Source organism: Lissotriton helveticus, chromosome 1_1 (genome assembly GCF_964261635.1).
Source record: "Lissotriton helveticus chromosome 1_1, aLisHel1.1, whole genome shotgun sequence".
NCBI classification, from domain to species: domain Eukaryota; kingdom Metazoa; phylum Chordata; class Amphibia; order Caudata; family Salamandridae; genus Lissotriton; species Lissotriton helveticus.
In genome coordinates, this window is record NC_136057.1 from 471,760,244 (window position 1) to 471,772,841 (window position 12,598).

A 12,598-nucleotide genomic window follows, 5' to 3' on the forward strand; every position below is an offset into this window, starting at 1 on the left:
AACGTGTGGAGTTACAAGGGGCGGACCTTGAAAAGCAAAGTCCAACTGTCAACTTGTGCATTTATTTAAAAAGAAATGCTGTAAAGAAATTGGCAACATGGACATGTGTCAGTAAATCTGTTCTAGCTCAATTAATTGGTCACAGAGGATGCTTCTTTACATATATTACATTGTTACCACACGTGCTGCCTAGATCTTTCCTTGCAGCAATAACTCATAATGTCTACAAGTATGTACATACGTGATTCCTCCTTGTCATTTGACATTTCCTGTACATTTATTTAAAAACTTGTATGATTTGTTGTCTTCCTGTGTGGGATGTAAAGCACTGTGGCAATAGGATGAGTAGCGCTGTAAAATAATTAAATACAAATTTAATTAGTAGGTGCCATTTAAATCATTATTTGTGTACTTACTCATACAAATAGATAAATCAGCATTCTTAAAGTGTGTGCACATCTATTACATAAGGGGTTAAACACGGTCAAAAACCTTCCTCCAAGTCAAAGTTTCTCTAAAATACTTGTCAAGTGATGAGCTGTGTTACGTTGTTTCCTTCCTTTGTATTGGCATCTAGGCGTTAGGCTACAGATGTCTCCCCGCCTTATGATGCTTGAACTAAAGAAGGGATGATAGCCCTTTAATTCAAGCATTTGTTTTGAGCTCAGTTGGAAGTGGCAAAAAGAAAGCCCCCTCATCGCCTTCACGTTGGTGCTCCAAACAGAATGCAGAAAATGTGCAGATGCGTCTGAATTATGTCTTGGCGTTAGAATGTAGCACCAGGACGAATTCAGCATATTTCCCTGGACCCAGAAATAGCTGCCGGAACCGGTATCCGGTGGGATTCCCCGCCTTTCTAGCACTGATATGTACTCTCACATAACCAAACCTACAAAAATAGTGTCTTTATAATCCATATGAAGACTTTTTTGGGTCATAGTTTATTATGTTATAAAAATCCCGTACAGTTTTCACCATCCTATTATAACTCACACAAAGCCACACTTATTAACCTAATGTACTGTTATGCAAAGAAACTTCATTTTAAACAACTCCACTGTGATACGCTCTGTGGTCTTAACTCTGGATTCCTTCAAATGCCAAGCGCGGGTTTAAAGGAGCGCGCACTTAGGCCCCGGTCCCCCGGGCCCGCCTCCCAGTCACGTAGGTAGGGGACGGTCGGCTCGCCCAATGGGCGTCTGGCCGTCAAGTGCTTCCGGGTCAGGGGGAGTGACGCACATCCTGTGCAGCAGGGGGCGGAGACCTTTGGCCTATTTAGGGTCAAGTGCCCGTGGCCTCGACCTCTTTTCCCTCTGCTGCACCGGGACCGGCTGACATCGCCTCATATGCTCCTCCCCCCCCCCCTCCATTGCCTACCCTTAGTTGTTTAACTGTCCCAGCTGCTGGTTTTCTGGAGCGGAGGCCGGAGGATTTGGGAGCGGCGGCGAGACAACACTGCTGAGCCCGGTGGAAAGGCGACGAAGAGGAGCGCATGGGACTTGGAGACCGTCCATCTCGCCAGGTAGGGAGCCGGGTGCTCTGGGGGCCTGCTGGCGGCCGTGGATTACGGGAGGGGGTCGGTGGTGTAAATTAGGTGCGGGACTGCTCCGGTGGTCTGCGGCTGCCGGCGGGGCTCTGGGTTGCGGGCTCCTTCGGGGGCGACGTGGGCGGTCTTCAAAGGGTTGGGGTGTCGTGAGCATTAAGCGGTATCTAGGCATCCAGGGTCTCGTGCAGCCTGAAGCCGGGAGAGGAGCAGCGGCGCATAGGCGCGAGGCAGAGACAGGCTTGAAACTGCGTGGTCTGGGGCCATTACAATCAACCAGTAGACCGCAATAATCGGAAGCGTACCTCGTGGCTGGACATGGGCTATAATTAGGCAGCAGTTTTCATGCGCCAAAAATCTGAAGTTGCAAGTAGAACGGTGGTTATTAATTTGTAGTTAGACGTTGCGGGGAGTATAGCCCATTCGTGTCGATCCCCCAGCAGGTGTGCTCCGCCTATTGTTCCATTGGTAATCCGACTACATTGCTAGTCGTGGGGGGTTAATGCCCATTCGTGGAGTGGGTGCTAGTATTTGGACCCCAAGGGTTTAGTGGCGACACTATGGCATATTAAAGTTTTTAGCGGCGCTCGCACGCTAGGGAGGATCGCAGCGGTGGGTCTGCCCAGGGCAAGCTGTTGATGCCATGCGTGTGGTGTGTTGCTCGGGGGCCGACCGGATTGGCTGCGAGTGTGCTGCCAGGGAAGGCAGGGAGCTTGGAGCCCGGCGGGGGCAGTGCTAGAGGTCTGGTAACGGCTTGTGTGCTTTGGCAGCAAGGCGTGGAGGGCTCGGCGCAGGCAATGTTGCCACAGTGTGTGTTGACTGGTCGTTGAGGTGCTGACCGAACGGACTTAGCAGTGAATGAATGGTGTATTTACTGCGCAGGGCCAGAAGTATTAGCGGTGTTGTTCGGTAGAACAGGCTGCATTAGTAGCGTGGTACTGCGCAGAGCTAGGGGTATCAGTGTGACCAGGGTTCAGGGGTATTTAGAAGGATTTTGATATAAGCGGCTGGCACTTTCCGCAGTCAGTCAAGAAGGTTGCTTTATATCGTTGATTTCTGTAACCCGAACCTACGCTTACAATCACCACGGGCTACATCTGGGTCTGGGGGGAGCGGCACAGTGCGTCTGTTTCTGTTCCTCCGAAACTGCAAATGTATAGCTTTTTTTTTTTCTTTCAGAACTAGGTTTTATTGACATTTCAGAAATGATTGCAAAAACATCCACAGTACTCCAGACACCGGAGGGGCTGTGAGCAAATAATCAAGAAGCACATTTGCAGCAATCAGTACAGTAAGCCGGATACAACAGTGATATTAAACTACCCGGACCCCTCCAACCCCGTAACACCCCCCCCTCCCGGGTCCCACCCTAGCCCCGTTCACGATGGTCACCTGGATCTAAGCAAAGCAATCTATACAAAGATGGTAGTACACTCTCACCCTCATCCCGGTACATAGGACAACTGGTCCACTGTCGCATCTCGCTGCAGCAGCGGCTCCAGCCACAGCCCCCTGTATTCCGCCCACCTCTTCCAGATTTTATAGTGTTTTCTGGGACAACCGCGGGCCTCGAACACTGGGCGTTCCAGTCCCATACAATAATCCATGCCCCGTTTCCACACCTCAATCGGGGGAGCCCCAGGGTCTTTCCAGGCGCGGGCCACATCCCTTTTGGCCACTGTAAGGCCCAGGAGCAAGAGATGTCTTTTATATATGTTGCCGCTCACCTGCTCCAAGACATGCAGAAAGCCCAGCTGCGACGCACGTGGGAGCTGCCAGCCCAGAACCTCATCCAAACAGTCCCATATACGCCTCCAATATCTCTCCATTGCCCCGCATGTCCACACAGTATGTAGGAACGTGCCCACCTCTCTGCCACACCTCAGACAATCGGGGGAGGCAATCAATCCAGCCCGCCACAGCCTCTCTCTCGTGTAATAAGCCCTATGTAGGTATTTAAATTGGATAAAGCGCAGCCGTACGGCCACAGCCGCCTCCCTCTGAGCCGCAAGAGCCTCCCTCCATCCTTCCTCATCGATTTCACCAACATCCTTCTCCCATTTGGACCGCATGCCGTCTAGGGAGGATGAACAATGGGTAACAAGGGATTGGTATATGCAGGATATCTTCTTTTCCGTCAATTCTCCCATAAATAGCTTAGCCTCTTGTGGACTAAAGTCCGGTAGGGAGTCCAACCCCTCCAAGGCGGGGGAGATAGCGTGGCGAAACTGCAGGTATTTGAAGAACTGGGTACTTGGCATATCGTACTCATCCCTCAGCTCCTGAAAGGATTTAAGGGTTGTGCCCCTCATGACATGCCCCAGCGCCGAGATCCCTATCGAGTCCCAGCCGCGAAACCCCGGCAAGGCCGACAAGGCCGGCAGGCGGCCGTTCTGCCACAACGGGGTCTCCCCAGTCAGCCTATTCCACCAACCCATACGACCAAGCGCCCGACGCCAAACCTGGAAAACAACCTGCGCAGCTACCGGGAGCCTCTTCCTTTTCCTTGCCGAGTACAGTAGCGTGTGTAAGGTATCAGGTTCCATTAAATACCTCTCCAGAGCATACGCCGGATCGCCCCGATCCCCATACCACCATTCGTTGAGTATCAATAGATGGGACGCCTGGTAGTAGGAGAGGATGTCCGAAGACGCCAGGCCACCGCAGAACGTAGAGAGGAAACAGGTGCGAAGGGCCACACGAACCGCCCCCCCAGCCCAGAGAAAGCGGCCCAGTGGCGAGTCGACTTGGCGGAACGATTGGGGCAAGATAGGATAGGGATGATTCTGCAGTTGGTAGAGCAAACGAGGGAGAGCGACCATCTTAAAGATGGCCGACCGGCCATATAGGTTCAAGGGCATACGGGACCATGTCTTCATGTCTGATCTGACTCTGTCCCAGACCGGAACAATATTACACTCCCACGAGACTCCAGGGATGTCTGTCATAAACACCCCAATTTATTTAAAACCTCCTGTCGCCTTTTGTAGGGCGGATGCCCAAGCACCAAGTGCCACACCGCTGCCTAGGGTCCACAAGACAGACTTCTTTACGTTAAGATTAAGCCCTGAAACCTCGCCAAACACTCTCATAATGTCAAGAACCCTGGGGCCTGACCTATTGAGATCTGTAAGAAAGAACAGCACGACGTCCGCGTAGAGCGCGATTCGGTCTGACGGCCCAGCCTCCCATTCGAACCTCTTCATCTGCGCATCTATTCGCACCCATGCCGCAAGGGGTTCCATCGCGAGAGCAAATAAGTACGGCGAGAGCGGGCATCCCTGCCGGGTACCTCGCCCGATGGGGAAGGCGTCTGAAATCGCACCGGCCACCCGCACGGACGCCGTCAAGTCAGTATACAGCAGCCGTATATACGAGAGAAAATGAGGGCCGAGATTCAGACGGGGTAGGAGTGCCTGCAAGTACGTCCAGCTCAGCGAATCGAAGGCCCTATCAATATCCGCCAATAGCAGTGCCGCCTGGGAGCCGGTGGCTCTCATCATCTCCAAGGCCACTTGGGCCCGCCTAATATTGTGTGTAGTGGCCCTGTGTGGCATAAAACCAGCCTGGTCCGGGTGGACCAGAGCGGTAATCAGAGGCAGGAGGCGGTTGGCAAGCGCCTTCGCTAGTATCTTCGCCTCGATGTTGAGGAGTGAGATAGGGCGGTACGATTCGTGGCGATCTGGTGGTCTTCCCGGTTTGCAGAACACCACTATCTCGGCATGCCTCCAATCCGGTGGCAGCTGACCCAGCTCTCTAGCAGCATCCAATGCCTTCTTGAAATGGGGCCCTAACTGGAGATGATATTTCCGTAAAAACTCGCACGGGAAGCCGTTCGGCCCTGGAGCCTTCCCGGCATTCAGCTCACCCAGTGCCTTGCCCAGTTCCTCCGCGGACAAAGGAAGCTCGAGACTGTCACGCTCCTCGTCGGAGATCCCCCGCGGCGGTAGGTCCGCCAGAAATTTGTCTACTAAAATGTATAGCTTTTAAGGCGCGTTGCAGCAGGCTACGATCATCTAAGGGTTTTGTTGCTCGATCTGTGGCATTTTGGAATAGTTATGTCCTCGTCGCCTTCCTAGGGTTTGATTACGCTCGAGAATAAGTGTCACTCATAGTTTGTTCGTTTTCACTGTTTACACTGAATTGTGAAGCGGTCACACACAGCAATCTATACTTTGGCAGCTTTGTCCTCTGCCCTCCTTAGTCGAACCGGATCCTCTATGGTACGTGGAAACACGTCGGTTACATCATGCAGCGAGTCTGTTGATTAGTATCTCGGCCGCGGGCAGGCGCAGTTCGGGTTCTGGCCAGACGCAGTGCTGAATGGTTTTTACGTCATAATTGCCTGTGTAGGTTTAGCCGATGCGGTCATTGCATAGCGCATAATCTTCGCCCCCCTGGACACGGTTAAGAGCCATGACCGTATCAGCGTTTTCTTATTTAATGTATATTTCTTCATTGGGTACAGTCGCTACACGTGGCGCTGCCTTTCTGATATATGTAATAACGCACATATGGTACGTACATTAGGCGGTGTGTAGTAGACAGGCGGCATATTATTTGGGTTTCAAGGAAAGGTGTTGTCTGATGTTCCAGATGTCTCAACTCTGTACAAATACCTTACTCCAAAGACACGGGGTGCACTATTTCAGATTTCAATATGTCCGACTTCCACAGTTGACAGAGAGTAATAGAGTCTTGGATGGAGCAGAACCCCTAACACTTTTGCCGTGGTTGCCCGCACAAAGGGGGATAGTGTAGTAACACACTTAAGAGAGACTTATAAAGTCGGTGGAACCTTACCCGAAGGTGTCAGAGCGCTTCACAATAGGAACAGTGTTGATGCCTGAGGATGGGAAAGGAATTCAAGGGCACAACAATGACGAAAGCAATCGTTAATTTACATGAGGTAAATGTGACACTTGTGAGCAACCGAAAGACAAGAGGTAGCAAATGGTACATTATAGGGGGAAAAGGTGATATGTGTGCAGGTTACAAAAGCGTGCAAAGCACAAGTAGAGGTATAATGCTGGCTAGCAAAAGCGTGCAAAGCACAAGTAGAGGTATAATGCTGGCTAGTGCGCACGATCCCAGACCTGGGGACCTGGGTTCGAGTCTCTGGCATGAAGCGAAACGTGTGCTTCTGGGCTAATCACTTAAACTTCCCCTGGTTTCATGGAACATAGCTGGTGCTACAAAAATGTATGAGAGGCCTCGTCGAGGATTATTCAGTTAACAGGACATCCTTTGCCATACTTGCATCTGTCTTAATACCAAGCCAGGACTTGAAACGGCCTGTTTGCGAAATGTGCATTTGAACAGGGCGAGTCCCTCAGTGATGAAGTTTGTGGGTGCTCGTCATCATCTTGGCAGGCGGGGGTACTTGCTGCTTCCTTCCAGGACAGTCTGTGGGTGCCAGATTTTGTGTACCTTCGAAGACGCTGTTTGGTCTCCCTTGGGATAGAGGGGAGACAGAGCGGAAAGATAATACAGTTTATCTACAAACTCTCTGCCGGTTTCGACCACGTTGTCTCACCAAGGGCTGGCATCCCACAGTTAAAAAGCAACCAAGGGTGACCCTCTAATGAAGGTGATTGCTGGAGCGCGGGCCAACGCCTCAGGCATACGTGTCCTGGATCAGTGAACTTGTTTATCAGGGGGTTCCCTTAAGGATACAATTAGCCGCCGTCAAATTACAACGGCACGTAATCTGAGGCAGAGGGTTGTGTCCAGTGCGGAGCACAATTCATTAATCAACATGGCTGACAATTACACACAGCCACACCATTACAGGGTGGCTACAAACTGTTTAATTAGGGCCTGTGAAGGGAACCCCCATACTAAGGGGAAATGGAGCTCCCAGTGTGCGTAAGACACACGGTTCAGATCTGACACATCAGGGCACCTGGCCACGTGCTTCTTTTGAGAGCCCTTGACAGTTTTACTAGTTTAGTTAAATCGTACCTTCCTAACACCAGGCCCAAAGCTAGCCAACCGCTAGTCCAGCAATCGGATTTCTAGGTAATAATGGGGGTCCTTCAGCCCAACTAATCTCTAGCTGGTGGTCACTATTCTGACTAATCAGAGAAATAGATCACCTTCCATTTTACTACAGCTACCCGCTCTCTAGTCTGACATACCTGTAGTGTAGCTAGTGATTATGAAGGGGCATATCAGTTACATATCAGTTAGGTAGCCTTCAGCTAGTCGTATAGTCTTGCGGATAGCTAGCTGATCTGTAGACTATCTGATTCCTAGCTAACAGATCACTCGTCTAATCAACCCATTAGCTAGTGGATCTTTTGTTTGATTAATTAGGTGGAGCTTTTCTTCAGTTTTACTAGTCTGTGGCTCTCACTACGCCTGTCAAAGATATTGCTAGTAGATTGAAGGAACTGACTCATAGACGGTATATAATCATGATAGGTGATTTATAAGTCTTAAATCAGCAGATGGCTCGTACTAAGGAACCGACGGCCTCAGTTGAGTTGTCTAGAATTGGGGCAGCAGCCTTAGCAGCAAGGGCAGGCTCACCATCTAACACTGTGATGAAAATGGGATACTGGTGGTCGGCGGGTTTCGCCGTCATATCAAGCCTGGGTGGCTGTGGGATGATGTTTGCAATTTGGCCATGACTGTGCCGGACTTTTCCATTTCTCTCCTGTTCAGTAGGGTGCCCTGCCACGGTGGTACAGTACTGGGGCACTCTTCCCCGACGGTCGGAGAGGGGCCGTTAACGGAGTTTGCCTGGCTGGGAAGGGTCTTGCCCTTGGCAGAATTCGATGGTCAGGTATGATATCACACAGGGCGGAGGGCCCCTGAGGTCGGCCAAGAGCCTGGAATGTCTCGGTGAGGCGGCTCAAAGAGGAATGGGCTGGGTTGTGCTCAGTGAAGGGCCGCTCGCGTCACATTCCACACTGAATGGTTATCGGTAAGGTGAGGTATCACAATGATCGCAGTTGCCGACCGAATTTGCGTGGTTAAGCGAATTCCCATTGGCCTGAATCGCCTGGTCTGCCATGTTATCACGCAGAACGTGGGGCCCCGGAGTGCGGGCGAGATCCTTGAACCTGGCAGTGAGGCGGCTTAACGGGGAGTTGGCAAAGTTGCGCTCAGCGAAGGGCCGCTTATGTCACATCCCACACAGAATGATCTCTGGGGACGCAATGTATCATCAAGATGGAGTGCAGTTCCCTGACTTGGGCATGGATACATAGATCAAGGGACTTTGGTCTTTTTTCATGCAGGACGCAGGTGGGGAGGGTGTCAGACCCGAAGGCCTTGGCCACCCTTGTGGCGGTAAAAAGACCTGCGAACAGTGACATTGACTTACAGAATGGAGGGGAGTCCGCCTTGCGGACTACCGAGGCCAGCACTGAGGGGAGAAGACGGTAAGCTCGCCCGGGGAAAAGTGACCACCGGCTGGGGAGGCTAGGGCGACAGATTACGAGCCTCCTGGGTCCCTGGGCAGCCTGGTGGTCGGGGGGTGGGCCCCGGTAATGGCGGACAAGGATCAGAGGTGGGGGCCCACCGCTCAAGGGCGCAGGCGTGCTGCGCCTGCGTGGAAAACTCGTTTTGAGGGGTGCGAGCCAGGAGGCCCCTTGGTGCTGGGGATAATAATCTTGCAAATCATGAAAGTCAATATTAAAAGTGTGTTGTAATTTTGAAGTATGCAGTTGATTTGCCTTGTCATGTTTATGAAATGTTGATATTAAACATGGCCGTTTTTATACCCACACAAGTCTCTTTGGTTGATTTAACTGTGGGGTACTTTATGCTTGAAGAGGGAGGTGGGGCAATGCTGGGGGATCCGGGTCCTAATGGAACTCTGGCAGTGAAGTGTGGGCGGGGCAGGAGGTAGAAGAAGAGCAGGACGAAAGACCTCTACAGTGCTCAAGGTAACTGACCTGCCGTTGTCCGTCTGTCCTTCCACCTCCCTCCTCAGCAGCCTTGTTTCCACACTAGCCATTCAGCTGTTTCAGCTTTATACTTCATTGCAGGCAGTGCCAACTCTTTTCTATTGTTATTTCACAGCTCTTATCTGTTGCGTTCCAGATGGCGGGTCGTGCACATTTTACTTCCTTCTTTTTCTCCATTAATATTTTTGGTCTAATGATTTAAGTCTTCTGGAGCTGAATCTAGAAGGTCCGTTTTTTTTAACTTCACTTTTCCTTTTAATTGTTTTCACTTTACTGCGCACATCTATGCATATGAAAATCTTTTTCCTTTTCCCTCCTCTACTTTGCTGTCTAATCTCTTAACTCGCTTGGTCTCTTTGTTTTGTTGTTCTACCTATTCCCTCATGTAGTTTCTGCCCCCTTTACCTAAACTAATAAACCTTGATCAAAGCCAGATTACCAGACTATCATGCAAGATACCTTTACATACAACCAATTTAAATGGAACTTAATTACATGGCTATTGATTGTTTATAGCATGCGGTACAGGAAGAAAATGAGACAATCAAAACTCCCATAAACCTTGTATCCTGTGATGGTCAATAGCAAAACCATATCTGTGGACCTCATATTATCAGAGTGAATGGTTTTTATGGGATTCTTAACTAGTCAAAGAAACATGCCTAGAATTATTGCCCTTTGACTGTTTTCCTGCTGTTTTGTATTAATAGTGTACTGTATTTCTTGATGCTAGGTCCACAGTACGGGACAGTAGAAAAGGCCTGGCATGCATTAATGACAGAAGCAGACAAAGTGAGCGACCTGCATATTAACATAAAACACTCGTTGATGAGTGAAGATTTTGAAAAGATCAAGAACTGGCAAAAGGATGCCTTTCACAAGCAAATGATTGGAGGATTCAAGGAAACCAAAGAAGCGGACGATGGCTTCAGGAAAGCACAGAAACCCTGGGCTAAAAAGCTCAAAGAGGTATGGAGCCTTTAGAGCTAGGCACGTCACCCTCCTATCACCTCTGATTGCTTGGTTGCAAATTGTATCATCTGTTGGTCATAGGTGCTTGGTCAACTGGCTTTGGGATTATAAAATGGTAGACTGTAATCCTGGTATTTGTGTTATGTGATCACAACTGAGAACTGGCTGATCCCTTGTTTTAGGCATTCTAGATGTTTGTGGAAGCAGCATTCCCACCGACCCATAAAAAGGGCTAATTATTGTGTAAAAATGCCTTCGATCGGTGTAAGTAAACTGTCATGAAACATTTAAAAAAAAAATAGAATATACACTTCTTGATCATTCATTGTTGGTTTCTGAAGTTCTCGATCTGTAATGTTTTGTGTTTAGTGGTTGAAGAAGATTCTAGCCAACTATAAAGCATATACCGTAAGAGTAAAGTAAAAACATTACTGTATTTGTGTGTGTCCAAACCATTTTGTATCTCAATGGGCCACAACCCTGAGGATTGGTGTCTTTTAGCAATGATGTCCTGGGTCATGGCCTAATATAGCCCTGCTTACTAGGCACTACATATACCCTTACCTCACTTGACTCAGGGTGGAGAGGGCAAATAGTCGAAGATTTCTCCTGGAGTTAGTGTAAGGGTAGATACTCAGAAGTCAAACAACGGAAGCAATAAGCACTGTCTAGCTCAGTGCTTCTCTTTGTAAAAAGAGAACTACTTAAATCATACAGCAAACCGTAATACTTCATATAGGAAATGTGAATCAGCTCCATTGTTCTAAAACGGTGCTTTGAGATTCTAAACACACAGAAATATTCACATAGGAATAATCAGGCACAGGTGTGTACTCAAATATGGTTCAAGCAAGTTCCTTTGTTCTATGATCAATAGGCCAGTCCGAATATGTCTCTCTACTAATGTTCTTTATGATAATTCAGTCCCTTTGGGCTGCATATAATAAGAACAACATGAACGGGATGTTCCCATTACTCTGAAAGGAAGTAAATAACAATATAGACAATTGCCCACAGAGACAGCTGCTATCAAATCATTTTATTTTTATATACATACATTTTATTATTTCATTACTTCAGGGGATCTATAGATATCCAGGATTAATGTCGCATCAGCCCAGAACAGCAAAAGAACAGTAAAAACATTATTATATACAAAAGTCACTCATACCGTCAGACATACTCACATCCAAAAATCACCACATACATCAGAAATACTATAAACTACAACCACATTCTCAAACAGCAAGCAGAAAAAAGCGTCGACGCGCGTTTCGGAACAAGTGCCACCATAGGAAATTCCTTCATCAGGGCGCAAGACACTCATTTATATATGGCCATCATGGTCCTCCAGTCTGTCAAAAAGGATGAGGTTTTAGCTCAATTCAAAAGTTTCTGGGCATAAAACAGCTTATCACAGCGTATCTGCCACAAGGAACAGCAAAGTCTGTGCCTTTAAAACCGGAGAAAGCAGGTAGCTAACAAGTTAACCGTTTACAGGGCAGAAGAAAGATGAACGGACCCTGGGGACTTTATTATCAAATCGACACGATTGCAGCCAAAAGGCGGAAATGCATTAATCACCAAAGTCGGGAATTTAAAACACGTGTCTGGATAGAAACACTCTAGGTTCTCACTTGTCAAAGTACATGTGAGGCAGACCGAATACAGCAACATCCGCTGAGCCTGGCCAGGTAGAGGTAGGATTAACGCTTTAGATGTATTTTTTGTCAACGTATGGTGAAACTCTCATAAGTCTCTCTGACCGGGGAACCCTCAGCACAGAACCGGTTCTTTGCTGTTCCTTGTGGCAGATACGCTGTGATAAGCTGTTTTATGCCCATAAACTTTTGAATTGAGCTAAAACCTCATCCTTTTTGACAGACTGGAGGACCATGATGGCCATATATAAATGAGTGCCTTGCGCCCTGATGAAGGAATTTCCTATGGTGGCACTTGTTCCGAAACACGCGTCAGCGCTTTTTTCTGCTTGCTGTTTGAGAATGTGGTTGTAGTTTATAGTATTTCTGATGTATGTGGTGATTTTTGGATGTGAGTATGTCTGACGGTATGAGTGACTTTTGTATACAATAATGTTTTTACTGTTCTTTTGCTGTTCTGGGCTGATGCTACATTAATCCTGGATATCTATAGATCCCCTGAA

At 48.6% G+C, this 12,598-nt stretch overlaps 1 protein-coding gene across 4 annotated transcripts in view; it reads left to right on the forward strand.

Moving 5' to 3' along the window:
- PACSIN2 (protein kinase C and casein kinase substrate in neurons 2) overlaps window positions 1–12,598 on the forward strand; it is a 581,107-nt gene that overhangs the window by 352,004 nt on the left and 216,505 nt on the right. For all 4 annotated transcript variants that reach the window (XM_078673888.1, XM_078673891.1, XM_078673889.1 and 1 more), the window contains exon 4: window positions 10,196–10,431. In XM_078673888.1, coding sequence (XP_078530014.1) covers window positions 10,196–10,431 — 236 coding nt within the window. The remainder of the gene's footprint in view (window positions 1–10,195; window positions 10,432–12,598) is intronic.